Below are 15,516 nucleotides of genomic sequence, written 5' to 3'. Positions count from 1 at the left end.
TGGATTTAGGTCGTCTCATGAACTGATCAAGTTCGGCTGAAACAAGAACCAAAAACTGATAATTTCGTCTGTATTATATACATGTATACTGTCCCCTAGAATTTACCTTTATGTATGATGGGCTGTGCAATCCTAAATCTACTGGGCCCTCTGACAGGTGATGCAATTCTCTAAATTGTATCTGTTAGGCTGAACTACCATCAGTCTATATAGGTTTACATATCCTAGTTAGAGGGCCTTTTAAGAGTTATATTAACCTGTTTTACCAGAAAAAATATGGTTTTATTATGAAGTTGTGTTTGAGTGTAAGAGTGCCTCCTCACACCTCCTCTCCTACACTAGAGGTCCTAAAACCCGGATATAAAATAACATTTTTGCACCTGTAGTTCCCTTGTCTCAAAGTCACTGGGTTTTTTGAAAGGGTTTTTGGTTAGCTGCCTGAAATAAGGTATGTTGTTAACACAAACTTAAGAGATTTAAACATTTTATTCTACTATATAAAATACGTCAGTAAAAACTCCTCTCAGGAATTTTAAAGCTTTTACGTGCCTTGACAAAGGTGGTTGCTAAGAAGTAACTAAATGATACTATAAAATGGTGACTATACCACCTTGACAGACTCAGTGTGTATTATCATGCACATGTAACATGTGTAGTAGTTTGTTTATAGCTTGTTAGTATCATAAACTTGTGTTTGACATAGAGCGTATTTTCTGAAATAATCCAAAATCCTATTGGCATTTTGACAAGGGAACCGCAGTGCGATGCTAACTTCTGGGGTTGGTCTACAAAAATAAGTCATCCCTGCAACACTCTACGTAATAAGCAACCAGGATTGCTCAAAATCTTCAGTTCTCAAATTACCATAACAAATGCTGTTAAGTTGTGTCATAACTGTTCAGGGATGGATGATTGATCCAACTTTGCAAAGACATTAATACACCCACAGTGTATTATGGTGAGTACGTATATCATTATTTCTGGCAAGAAATATCCCTGTGCTATGATTTGTAGGCGTCAAAAGCTCAAAACGAGCTCTATACTTTTGACATCTTTTTTTTCAGTTCTTTCTCCAACAGATTTGCATTTCAATCATTATGAGAATTCAGAAGTGACTTGGTTTTAAATGACTCTGTTCCTGAACACAGCAGCAGTGAGCGTGAAGGAGAAAAAGGGTGTAAGGATTCTAGTTGTCAATCTGTCTTCTCAAGATCTGTCGCACAAACAACAGAAATGGAGCCTGTTTTCTATAAATTAAGTTACCATGCAGGAAGAGGTTATACATTTTTTAGATGGTCTACTGTATGCCACCTATTGATTTTGGTTTTAGTCAATACTAGCTGACTATTGAACCTCAGCATGACTGCCTGCCTACTCATGAGAGTTCATCAACACTATAGCCCAGAGCCTATATTCTTTGCTATGTGTTCAATTTGTCAGTTGGCTAAGCACAGCTTGAATATGTCAACTAAAACAAACCTTTCTGCAGGCCGACAGCCTATAGCCTTTCAACATAAATGCATATCACCTCTTTAGGAAAAAAAATATATATCTTTTTCATTTAATCTTCAACCTCTAATTTGTTTGTTTTGTTTCATTTTTCCTTATTATTTTATCCTGTCATATCGGTCCATATTTGTTTGGTTTCCCGTGCTTTTAAACTCATTCAAACCATTTTCTCATTCTGCAGGCTAATTTTCTCTTCTTTTGCTATTGTCCTCCCCCCTCAGCCCTTTCTGTTTAGGGTGAGTCAGTCAGCTGTGCTGCATTAAGCCAGGTTCTGCTCAACTCCTTCTCTCCCTCCCTCTCTTACCCCCTCGCATCTCTACTCTTTCTCTTTTTAATTCTTCTGAAAGCTGACAGTGAACCCGAATGCACTGATCTGGAAAAACTGGATGAAAGTCATAGCCATAAACAAATACAGTACGAGGAGGAACCTTTCTCCCAGAGTCTAGAAATGTATGAATAGTGTGAGTGCATTTATGTTTGGTGTAGGCTCTTGCACATATAGAGAACTGACTGTACATGTCCCTGATTTCCTGTGTGCTTAACAAGCTGCCAGGAGCAGCAATGCTGGGCTGTGCTGCAGGTTTAGCAATGTGGTCACAGTTTGAACTGTAGTTCATGTGATGCTGTCTGGCCCAGAAACCCCTTTTTCTAACAAATCTGAATAAAACTAGCAAATACATGAATAAACAATAATCTTATAATTATTACAATCTGATTCATTATGTCAGTTATACAGTGGTAGAATAAGTACTCACATATTTTACTCCAGTAAATATGTATTCAATATATATCTTAATTCTCTTTCATTCTAACACTGGGTTAGTAGACCGGTCTCAAATAACCTCCACTGGAGTTTTTTTATGCATTCTATGTCTATCTTCTTCTATTGTAAAGCACATTGTGCTGCATTTCTTGTATGAATAGTGTTATACAAAGTTTAATGTCGTATTTTTTACAGTATCTATATGGGGAAAATGGACCACAGGGGATTTTTTGGAGAATTGGCTGTCCTGCTACATCAAGCTCTCTTAATAAATCAGTGGTAGCCTAAACACTGGGTGGAACGAATCTTGGTACTTGTATCATCATACATCCATGGTGGGCTGCTGTGACACTACTGGCATCTTCAGCATTCACTGTCTATTGCTGAATGAGGTAACACAATGGTGATTGAGCCAATGGCCCACTGATGAAACTCCTTACATTTGCAGCATTATGAATAGTGTGTATGTGGCGTCATTACCGCGGGGGAAATCACAAGTGCCCTCTGGGATAACCTGGTCTCACAGAAATTCGTGAAATAACCACGACCTCCTAACAGTGCATGGTGGCCTTTTTGATGGCATTATTCACTGATATTATTGATCATTTTTGTCGGCTGATGTGTCTTCTATGTGTTGGTTGTGAACAAGAAAGAAAATTTCCACAGTTTACATGGATTTTATAGAATACTTTAACTATTGCTCCGCCTCCTCATTCAGTCACTGCTCTGCTATTTTATCCTTATGTTCTTGGTCAAGACCTAACATATTATATGAATGTCAGCAAATACATCTGAGTTGAGAAGGCTGCACCCGCATAAGGCAGCTTGGTTACTGTTTGTTTTAAGGAATTACTCAGGCAGTATATCATTATCTTAAATGCAAACATGCCATGTTTGCATCATGCCAGTATGGCTTTATGTTAATCTGGGTTCAAATATTTTGATACAGGATGTCATTGACTCGCATATGAAAGCAAACAAAAAAACAATTACTGAATCTAAAAGCACCCATCAGCATCAAGATCACAAAGGTCTTCATATTTTATAATACAACAGAAACACTGCTCTTCACATTAGAGCACAGATATGCAAGGGTTAACAGTTTAATAATGCAATTGTGCCAAGTGTGAAAAGAGGTAATAATCATTTTACCAAGATTAAAGTTTGTTTTACAGCCAGTCTTACTCTGTGTCAGTTGTTAAAGAAGCTAATTAAACCCTCATGAAAGCCTCTCCTCAGGAGCCAGAAAGATTAAATACCCTCAGGTGTATTCTCGCTCCAACTACCGCACAACAAAAATGGAGCAACGATTAAACAGCATGCACAGTTTACAATGTGTTAAAAGTGATTCAGCTGGGTGCGTTTTCAGATGCTGTATTAATTATAATCAAGGTCTCAATGGTGGAATTAACATTGTGAAATGAAATAACAATGATGGAGATTCGTTAAAAGCTTAAGTTTGTTTAAGTAGCTCACCTATTCAATATAGTTGAAGTTTGGTGAGGAGATTAAGTCACTGCTTGTCTGAGCATTTTCAAGTTAAAATTGTATAGTGAGACTGCAGTTGTTGCCCTCCTTGTAAATCTTTTCATGTTTGGTTTCAAATATCGACCCAGGACATGTGTGTGTATATCCAGTGTGTATCCTATATTAATCAATGAATGTCTCTCATAATCATTAATTAATACATAAATGATCCTCTTAAAACATGTCAAGTCTCTTTATTCCTACGAATCCCCTTGTGCATGTTTCATACTGTGAATGAATAGTCTGTCAGTCTGTACATTGTCAGTGTGAGGTGCACATCTGTGTGTCTTCAAGTCCCTGTTCTTTGACATGTCTATTAAGACACACACACACACACACACACACACACACACACACACACACACACACACACACACACACACACACACACACACACACACACACACACACACACACACACACACACACACACACACACACACACACACACTGGCAGCTTCCTCTTCGCCTGGCTGGAATGTGTATGCCCTGAGCTCCAGCCAAGCTCCTGTTGCTGAGGGGAAACCAGCTGCACACTCATCCAATCCTCCTGCCAGTTCTCCCGCTAATGGAACAGCCCAGTGCAACCCTGTGCACCCCTGCCATCGGAAAACATTTGGTACATCCCATTGGTGCTTTTCTAGCTGGTTTGTTACTGACTCAGTAGTATCACAGCAGTTAGCCGAACGACAGCTTCAGCGCACACACATACACACACATACACACATACACACACACAGCAAGAGTGAGGACGCAAAAAGAGAGTTGCAAGAGAGAAGCAAAGAAATCCTCGGCTAGCTCTAGAGTCTCTCAGTTTCCTGGTTGTTTTGCATCCCTGATATGACCCTGTTCAGCCCAAGATGTGAGTATACGATTGTTTATCCCCATGCGTGTGTGTTTATACATGTATGAGTGGATGTTTGCATGCAGCACTGTGTGTCCGAAAGACAATATTTTCCACTGTGCCTCTCATTGTGTGCCCTACCCTCCCATCTTCTGCCTTCCCTAATACAAGCCTCTCTGTTCATAGAATAAGCCTGTTAGCTAGTCTGAATCCCAGGTTCATCTTCACTTTTGCCCCAGAGCTGTTTTTCTCTCTTTGTCCATAACCACACATTGACCCAATCAGGTGGTGGTTTTGAAAAGGATCTGTGAAATGTTCTGGGTTAGGATGTAAACAATGTTATGCATTTAGAGTTGTTTATGACAACTTCATTAAAACTGTGTAGGTATATCTGTCTCTCACATTGGCAAGGTCAGCACTTACTCTCTGGGCATAAAGGCTTGTGAAAGAGAAACGTACAAAGCCTTTTTATGTCTAATGATGGACTAAAGCGTGCCTTTTCCCCCCCCAGCCGTTAAATATGAATAGGGCATTTCATTTGTAGGCTCATCTGAGCTGCAAAATCTCCTCACAACTTCCAAAATAATTCAGAAACAGCAGTCTTCTTACAAAGCTGCATTTCTGTTAAGCCTCTAGTAAAGTGTACAATACAAGATGAAAGACTCTACAGTGAAACTCTACTGTTCATTCACCTCCTTTTTTGCTGCTGTTGATAGAGAAACTTTTCTTGCTCACATCAGCACCTCTGGTCTCAACATTCAATGTATTCATATCAACCTTTCATATGTTTTCTATCAGCTTTGTTTTATAAATCTGTGCGTTATTTTCCATGTTTTATGTTGACAGTTAAGCCAGCAATTGCTCTGCATTTAGCCTTCAGAGAGAAATATAAAACGTCATGCCGCTTGGCTTTAAGTCTGACCTGAGGTCACTTGCAGTGCATGACATAGAGAGGATTCAGCATGACAGCAAGAAGCATGCACGCTGCGCTTTTAAATCCTTATTTGACAAACTACTTTCTCATTATATGTAGAGTGCGAGACTGTGGCCTGATTAATAAACTTTGAGGAAAGAGAGGACTAAAAAGCTGTGAGTGTATTCAGGCCTCTTTTCTGATCTATGAAATGTTTAAAACATCAGCAAAATGTATAGCAGGTTGCAAATAGAAAGTGTGGCAACAAAGCAAGGTCTTTACCACATAGAATCAAAGTTCTGGCACAAATAAAGGAACATGTACAATACAAAAAAAGGAAAGAACAAAAAAGCTGCCTAATTTTTCATCAAAGTATGAAATAGTTTCATAAATCTGCCAAAGCCAGTTAAAGTGAAATCAATTCTTCAATCCCAGTTGCCCTAGTTTAGATGATTGTTGCATAGGCGTTTAGTCATAATGGCTTTATTATGTGTCTTTTTGGGTGGAATGTTTGGAATACCACAGAAAATATTTGTGTCAGTCATCGGCCTGAGCATTTGTGTTCTGCTCAAAAATCAGTTGCGTAATTAAGAGATTAACAGACAAACATATCAACAATTTAAGGATGCAGTTCAACCCATTGCATAAAAAATGGAAAAATCAAGAAAAAAAATAAATGATGATATAAGACAGAAAATTGAGCGTTTCTTTTATCTGATTGTGTTATTATCCGATCTTCCACACATCAGTGACTTCAAAGTGCACAGATTATAAGAACGTACAGCAGGCAATTACATCTTCCTATGCGCGTTACTATGTTAACAGTTTTCAGGGTGTGTGTTTGTGTGAGTGTCAGGCTTTAAGTCAATTCATGGTGGAGGATTTCTTACTGGCAAGAATGAAATTCTGGGGGAAGCGGTAGTAATGTATGTGTGTGTGTGTGTGTGTGTGTGTGTGTGTGTGTGTGTGTGTGTGTGTGTGTGTGTGTGTGTGTGTGTGTGTGTGTGTGTGTGTGTGTGTGTGTGTGTGTGTGTGTGTGTGTGTGTGTGCGCACTTGTGTTTGCACAGAAAATGAGGCTGCTTGCCAAAAAGGTCTGTGAACATAAAATGCATTCTGTGCACGAATTCCCCCTATTCATGTGTTTCAGCAGAGTCCTTGACTGTCTTGATGTTTTGTTCTTGAGTGTTACTGTTGCATACATGAATCACCTGAAGCCTAATAGGTAGTGATTAAAAAGATAATTAATAGTTGGCCCTGATAAGAGAGTTGTCTTTTAAGTGTGTGCAGGGAGGTGAAAGCACAGGTTCAGACAGAGCAGCTTTCATGGAGCTTGTAGAAAATTCAAGGACACTTCAGCAGGGTGGATTCTGACTGACTGACCGGAGTCTTCAAAGGCCTTCTTTAGAGATGCAGAATAATTTAGAATACAAAAAGCTTTTCCATGATGTTATGGTGTTATTTTGTTTCCAGGTGGTATGTTTAATCCGTCTCTCTCTTTGGCTCGGTATTTAGTCTGGCACTCAGCCTTACATCCATTGAAACCTGAGGCTTTCTTACTCATCATGGCTGATCATGTTTGACCTTGATGTGTCCTCTGGTGCCCTTTGCTTATATTTTACAAACATGCTGTCTACTTAACTACTGTTTCATTTCTACCTATACTGGAGTCTCTTGGACTTGTTCCTGATATGCAATGTAATGTACAACAATTGTCTTTGATTCATCCCAACATCAGTGTTGGGAAAACATACCACTGGAAAAGTAAATAAGCTTTCAAAAGTCAGGAATCAGTTTTCCACACACAAATTGTGTCATTTTAACACATTGCTCAGAAAACACAATATAAAACTCAGTTTTGTTTCCTTCTGCAATACAATCACTTCAGCCCCAATCTATGTAGATGAGGAACTGTTCAGTATGTATTTAAAGATGTGTTTAGCTATTATTCTCTATTGTCATAGTGGAGGAAGATGTAGTTACATGCCACATTAAAATATTACACTAGCACATAAAAAGTATGGCAAGTAGAAGCAGGCAACATGATGAAATTTCCAGTAATAATTGTAATAATATCGTATCACTTAGAGTAAATCCTTTTCTGGTCTTAGAGGCTGCATTACGACTTACTGAAATTGTTGTGAAATTAAGAGTTAATTGCCCTGCTTGTTTGAGCATTATATTAAAATAGAATAGTTATCATATGGTTCACATATCTTTTGAAATGCCATAATTATTCAAACAAATCTTTCCACTTTAATATGTTTGTATGTGTTTAAAACATGTCGATATATTTAATTTGTTTCTATAGTCCTCATATCAACAACACAGTCACAGTAGTAGTTTGCATGTATGCTCAGCTCAGGCAAGTAATAGTTAAGTTGTCAGCAGTGGGGGCCAGTTCCTCACCAGCAGAGTTGGCTACAGAGAAACAGGTCACTGTTTCACAAAAAAATTCAGGAAATTATCTCTGCTGTGGGAGGTAAAGGCACATACACGTGTCTAAATTTCTTTTCACACATTCAAACCCATACTTTATTAATTGTAGCTTCCAGCCATTTGACAGTCACGCTGAGTGAGTGTACGTGCAGCTGGCCCAGTCACACTCCATTCACCACCCATCTGTCCATGTCAGACCGGCCGCCTCTCCTCTCCTCCTCTTTTTACTCCTTCACTTTTTAATTCTCTCTTTCACACTCACCTTTGGAAAATCACTGGTGAGCCCCGACCAACATGGGCAGTGAGCTGTTGGCATATCCTGTAATCAAGATGGCCCGTGGTTAATTGGCCCATTGGAACATGTTTGCAGGAGAGATGGGGTTTGGCTTTTGAGACTGAAGTCTAAAGCTACACCACATTTCTGATGTACGCTTGCAGACTGGAGACAAACATGGAGGTGAACAGCTGGCTCAGAGTGGCAGAAGCAATCAACAGAAAGTGATGGATGATAGATTTATGTGAAAAACAATGACTGTCGGTCTTAGCCAGCCCTAAAGTCATTATCATGTCAAATGATGACAGCAAGTGCAGCAGTTTAGGTTAATTTTGCTCAAATAATGAGTAAACTAGGGTGTATGATAAACATGGCCAGACAAGTCAGAGTGCTTTGCAGGTTAGATATTTATCCGAATGTTCTTCCTGGTGCTTTGCACCCCTGCTGTGTTGTGTTATTTTGATGCTCTTTACTGTATCAGTACAAGGTTAATTGGCTGCTCTTCCATGCAGACATGAGCATGAGTGGAGAGTTGAAGTCCAGCCGCTCCAGGGCAGCGAGTAAGAGGGCCAGCAACACCATTTATGGGTGAGTATAAAACCCCTACACACACAGACACACACTCATGCCTCCACACACTCTGAGATAATCATGCGTTCTATTATTTGCTGCAACCTTTTATCGGTAACTCAATGGCTGCACCTCAGCGTGGCAATCAATGCTGCATTATACGTTATTAGCTTCATACCAGCTGTGTATGTAAGCTGCTATTGATTCTAGCCAGAGGTGCTGTCTCCATCCATCAATGTTTTAATCTCTCTGTTGATGTAGTGCACACATATGACAGGAGCTGATTACTGTTTATTGCGGGCGCTTCAATACAGTGCCGTGGTGCTACACTAACATTAACTGTGTGCTTAGATAGCTGGCAAAAAGAATGGAGGGCAGTGGGAGAGACAACAGTGTGTGGACTGAAGGTTATTATAGTTAAGAATTTTCAAATATATTCACTTTTATTTCATAGTTTAATAGTTTTAAAACTCTTGGCTTTCATTACTTTTACCTTCAATTATCTCCTTGAACTGCAACTCTTACTCTCGCTGCAGCTCAGTAGGTCTTTATCTTCATCTCTTCTATGAGCACAAACCACAGACTCTGACAATGCATTTTCTCCTATATGTTCACTGGATGTCCACATACAGTGTAATCCTTCATACACAAATGGACGTGGAAAACAAAGCAAGGCCCTTAGAAAACATCACATGAGAAATTCACTGTTACTGCAAAAATATCAATATGTTATTGAGTTCCTGTAAACATACTTTTAGTTCCACTTTCACAGATGTAAAAAAAAAAAAAATGTAATTGCTGTGAAAAGGCTTACAAGGCTTTTTGCTGACAATGTTATATTGAGAGGAGAGATATTCCGGTTAAAGCAACTGGGGTAAACATAATAAATAGTATTGAAAGGCTTTGCAGGACATCCACCCGAGCACGCCAGGATGCAAAATAGGTTTGAATTACAAAGAAGAATAGGAAATGAATATTAACATGTAATAATATTGATGCCAACTTGTTTGTCCTGAGCCAAATCAGTAAATCTCATTATTATTCTGCATAACTGGGACATATGTGTCGAGCTCCACTATAAATACTGATTTATTTTTTTCATTCCTGGCAGCTCCATTTCCTGTCCCTGTGCCGGTTCCATCATTGCATACAGTAGCATGCAGAGTTATACATATCGCAGTATGGGACATTATGTCCCCAGCATGTCCTTCAAACCAGTTAATCTCTGCTTGCGCTATCTCCTCCACTCCCTTAAACCTTAAACCCCCAAACGTTATTTGCCTATTCCACCATGTAGTTATTCAACAGCGTGCAGCCTTGCATTAATGAGGTTAGTCATACAATACACACACAAACACACACACGCACGCACGCACGCACGCACGCACGCACGCACGCACACACACACACACACACACACACACACACACACACACACACACACACATGACTAACAACAGATGAACTACACCTGAGGTAGCAGCTCTGATATAGCCTGAGAACTTAAAGTTGGCTCTCTGTTGCCGTTTCAGGTTTATGGACACATCAAGTCGGCTAAACCAATCTAAGAGCTTGTCCAGCCTGTTCACACATTAAAGAACGAGATTAAAGTCCCCAGCTATGTAAGCGGCTCTTTGAGGCTGTACTTTATTGGGTGAATATAATGTCATATTTCTAAAGACAAAAAAAAAGTATGGAAAGCTTGAAATCTAATAAAAAAAGGTTTTTGCAGGATTGAAATTAAGTTTTGAAGGATTTGAAACTCTAAAAATGTGTTTGAGAAAAACTGTAAAAAAGAAAACTCAAATACAAAACTGTAGACCATCTTGCGTTTGGATCTCACCAGCCGCGATGCCAAATCCGGCCAGGGGCTTGAATTGGGACTCCATTGGCCACTTCACCACTTCCTACCCCCTACTTCTGATGCTCGAACCACGACCATCTTCAAAGTCAATCATTCATTTTGATCTCCACTACACAACTGTAAGCTACGTGACAGCATTTTGCACGGTTGCGCTGCTACCACATTCACAAAAATGTGTCAACAAACACACACACACAGACCTAAATCAATACCAGCATTGCTAGCTGGTATTAAGAATTAGCTTTTTAAAAATCAAATTCAATCTTGAAAACCTTTTTATTAAATTTTGAAACTTTTTTTGTTTGTTCATTATCAGTAATTTGGGTTCATCCTCTGGGCATCATGAATGTCTATCCACCATTCCATTGCAATCAATAAAAAAATTGTTGACTCGACCAAAAGTGCAGTTCTTTCGAAATTATTTTGCATGGTCACATTTATGCAACACTCTTTTGTCAATAGAAGCGAAGAAAAAACTTGATTCTACTCATTTGTCCTTTCCAACTTTTCCAGTTACAAGTAAACTGATGGGAAAATGTTATATACACAGTAGTTTAAAGGACAGTGAATGTGATTAAGAGAGCCTAATGTTAAATAAAGATTACAACACATCTACACTTTGTGTAGAATAATGAACTTCACCAACAGATGAACTGCTCTATGCCATCCCTAGAGCTGCAAAACTGCAAAAATATAAAGTCATTCAAAATGGTTTAGCTGTCATTTTCATTGGAAGAAAGCATCTAAATGTGTTTGAATTATTTCCCAGCACAACACTTCATGGATTTGGAGTTCTAGGGATGAGCAAAATTATAAAACAAGCCAATCTACATGATCATTTCCGGGCAACATAAACTACATTACAGCTAAAGTCACAAATGTAAATCAAGGCGACACAGCCACCAAAAGCCTCTCTGTCCAGGCTCCAATAACCCTGCTCTGTGTGTCTGGCAGCAGTGTGCCCTGTTTCCTCCCTCCTCCCACTGTTCTCACAGAGCTGGCCAACAAACACTACTGCCTGTGGCCTAGATTACTTTGCGAACAAACTTTCCAGCTCATGTCTAAGACGCTCAAGCAATGTAATCTGCTGTGAAACCCTGTGTGGGTTGCCAGCATTTTATTATTGCTATAAAGTTGGATTATTTAGCTCAAAGTTAACAGTTATATTCAATGAAAGCTTTTTATTTCTCTTGATGTCGCCAAAGTCATTTCTTGTATCATGATAGCTGGCATGTTGTTTTTCCATTCTCTTCCTCTGCTCCCACTGCCACTCTCACATATGTCTCCCCCACGGCCATTTGCTCCAGAGTGACCCTGAGAACATAGAGTTTTGTCATCATTTATCGTCTTTGCTTTCTGACCGTCACTGTTCCCCTCTAGCTTGGCGAGTCCCAGCTGTGAAAGGAGGGATGTGGTAGAAACAGGGGCAAGCATTTCACAATCCAGATGCTGCTGCTTCTGCAGCCGTGGCCTCTGTGCGCTCCAGTGCACTACTACAAAAGCTCACTGTACTGTGTTGGCCTGTATAAGGAGGCTCAGGTGTTAGACGAAGGGCCCCAGAGGTGTGCATTTGTGTGTATACAGTTATCTAATGACTTAGAAAGCTGTAAGGGATAACCAGGACAAAAGACTGCTGTAGTTAGGCAGTTTTTTAATGTCTCTGCACTGGTGACAGCTGTGATGGTAAGCATTATGTTCTCATGTTGTAAGTGCGTCCGTTTCATTCTCTTAAAGGTGATCCCTCTGGTACGCCTTGAGGGAATTTCTTCAAATTTAGCACAAATATCTACTTGAACTCAAAGATGAACTGAATACATTTTGTTGATATTTTTGTGCAATCCTCTAACACTGATCATTAGTTTATGGATGTGAAGTCTCTGTGGAAATGTTCGGCCTGTGTTCAGATCATTACAGTGCTCCTTTTATTATTTGCTCAATTTTGCATCTCAGTGGAGAGGGGACTGGCCTGAACACCAAGTGGCAGAGCGTACTGAGCATCTGCTCAGTGTTTTTTCCTCTGCTTTCTCAACTCTGTTTTAATTATCAGAAGGATGGGTCATAGACAAGTTTAAGTTTGAATGGAAGCAACGCAGCGGCCCATCTGTCATATAGGCTCATAGACACTAACAGGGGCAGGAGAGGTGGAGGCATCAGGGTATAAAGTCTGGAGCTGCCAGGAGCAGTGGGAGATGATGTCATGATGTCTGTTCAGTTTAATACACAGCCTGCCAGTATTTAAACGCTAATTTGATGACCGACATTACTAAGATGGGCAAGAGGGTGACAGGAAATTGGTCACATAAGAGGGCAAGAACAAATAAAAAGACAATTCTGGTAAATTACAACTTCGGTCTTTATTGATATGGTCTTGGCCATCATTTTTATTGGTTATGGTAACGAACAACATTCAGACAATCATAGACAATCCTTGGCTCGTACTTTATCCTTGCACCAAGTTTCATGGAAATGGAACTGTAGTTTTTCAGATCAATAAAGCTAAAGTTGGCAATATGAGTTTATTTGTTTCCGTGCAATACTTATTATGTCAGATTTTTGGTGTGTATCTCCCCTGAGGTTCAGCTGGCTGACATCAGTTAAACCACCAGAAGCAGTGAAAAAGCAAAGGGGAAATGGAGGCAATCTGTTTAAGGAAGCGATGTTGAAATTCACCCATTTTATGCACCAGCATTTTCTGCTGGACTGTGACATCACTCTGATTGTCACAACACAGCAGCTGGCTGCCAGCTGTTATGACACACACCCACAGCTAAATCTGTATGCACAACATCCTGATCGACTCTTTAAAACATGACAGTAATAGATTTATTTTAAAAAGGGGGTTTGCATAATGTGCAGGGCCACAGACTGGCAGATTATAACTCGTATTTATGTATTGTTAATAGGAAGAAATAGCATGTTGTTGCTTGTAAAAACATGACTGAAAAAATTTAAAAAAGAAAAAACGGGTTAGGGATCTGCCCCCACCCTCCACCCTTTTAATAGAGTGGATGTCGGGTCATGATGATAAACTGTGTACAGGTTGCTCCTGAACCATCCAAGAGTCTAGTGGGAGCTTACAACTGTGTGACTCTCTGAATGCTGCGATAACCATCCGGCAGGCTACCACATTCATTTCCTTACAGGACATAAAACCAGATGTTTTGTGTTTGCTGACTTCACAAGAAGTTATTGCAGCATCTACTTGATATTTTATATTTGATAGTTTTAGTGATCAACCAATGAAGGGAAACAAGGGTCAAAATACAGATAGAAGAAAATTACCTGCAGCTTGACTTCGGTTTCGGTTGTTCATTTATTTTATATTAAAAAGCACTCCAGTTCACATTGATGAATTTCTCACCATTTAGTTTCTCCTAAAAAATAGCAAGACAGTTCTGCTTGTGCAGAGAGAGTTTGAGAGAGTGTGTGTCAGTGTTTTTGCTGTGAGATGCAACGGCTTGAGTTGTAGCCATGTCAGACACTATGTGACCAAACAGGTCACTGACTGATAATAGAAGAAGCTTGGTGCTTGTTTAAGAGCCTGGCTCACTATGTTGTGTCACATAAAACTATACATTTTGCCAACACACCTTCTGAAACCGATAATCCGACCAGCACGTCCACGTAAAAAAGCGATTTACCAGATGTGTGGAGGTGAGAAAGTAGGTCAGATTTAAACTGGTCCCTTAAGATCTGTTTTTTTTCTTACAACTACTTTTGTCTCTTTTCTGTGTACAACATAGTGCCTCCGAGGAAAGACTGTGTGCCTTTATTTCCAATTGTATATTTCATCTCATGTCATACCACCTTCAAGTGTGGTCACACTTGCATGTTCTTCTTTTTCATCATCTTTTTCAATAAAACATCATGTTCATTTTGTAAATTATGGTCCCATGTAGTGTAAAATGGATGATGAAGCAGGCAATACTTTAGGGCGTGGCTACCTTTTGATTGACAAGTTGCTACCACGGTGTTGTCCGGTCTGGGTGTTTTTCTGTGTTTTCATCTTACAACTTTAACCCTTTCATAGTGTGTTTTCAGCCTGCCTCTGTACTTTCCACTTCCACTTCAGCATCAGTTTTACAGTGTCACTGCCATTTTCATTTTTATGTCCATCTGTTCTTTGTCGGCTTTCTCTCTGCGTGGATGGATGCACAGACAATTTGCCGTCTGCAGACCATTCCTGGGAGAGATGACGGGGGTTGTACTGTAGGTAAAGGTCAGTGCAGTCAGAGGTGGATGTACTGCTGAGGAAAAGGTCACTCTGTGCAGAGAAGGGAGGAGAGTGCATCTGCTGGTTTCAGGGCCACTGCCACATCTTTTGAGACAGCGGAGAACAACTGATGATGTCACCAGGAGACGGTGAAGAAAGGAGGGAGAGAGTGATATGGATGCTGTAGACCTGATGCTTTGTGGAGAAAGGTCATGAGTCAGCGGTAGTGACACAGTAGCTCAGGACATGCTGACAATTAAAATACTTTTCTAGCCATTTTAGTGTGTGTGTGTGTGTGTGTGTGTGTGTGTGTGTGTGTGTGTGTGTGTGTGTGTGTGTGTGTGTGTGTGTGTGTGTGTGTGTGTGTGTGTGTGTGTGTGTGTGTGTGTGTGTGTGTGTGTGTGTGAGTGTGAGAGAGAGTGTGTGTGGGTGTTGGTTTCTATCCATACATTTTCCAACTGTGTTACCAAGCCAGAAGAGTTATCTCTTCTGTCCTGCAGGCTTATCAGTCTACAGGGGTTGGTCCCCCTGCTAATGAAGTCATCTCTATCCTTGCTGCCTACTCGACGCTGGGAGGAGAAAAGGGAAGCGGATGGGAGAGG

The 15,516-nt window shown here is 40.1% G+C and overlaps 1 protein-coding gene across 1 annotated transcript in view; it reads left to right on the top strand.

Moving 5' to 3' along the window:
* Nucleotides 1-4,489: 4,489 nt before the first annotated feature.
* si:dkey-234i14.2 (heterogeneous nuclear ribonucleoprotein C) overlaps nucleotides 4,490-15,516 on the top strand; it is a 38,539-nt gene continuing 27,512 nt past the window's right edge. Inside the window, exons 1-2 of the mRNA XM_054613334.1 lie at nucleotides 4,490-4,661; nucleotides 8,780-8,855. Of these exons, the coding sequence (XP_054469309.1) occupies nucleotides 4,640-4,661; nucleotides 8,780-8,855 (98 nt within the window). The 5' untranslated portion in view covers nucleotides 4,490-4,639. The remainder of the gene's footprint in view (nucleotides 4,662-8,779; nucleotides 8,856-15,516) is intronic.

This window comes from Anoplopoma fimbria, chromosome 2, assembly GCF_027596085.1.
Source record: "Anoplopoma fimbria isolate UVic2021 breed Golden Eagle Sablefish chromosome 2, Afim_UVic_2022, whole genome shotgun sequence".
NCBI classification, from domain to species: domain Eukaryota; kingdom Metazoa; phylum Chordata; class Actinopteri; order Perciformes; family Anoplopomatidae; genus Anoplopoma; species Anoplopoma fimbria.
Note: the sequence above shows the minus strand (reverse complement) of the source record. Positions and strands in the feature narration are given on the sequence as shown.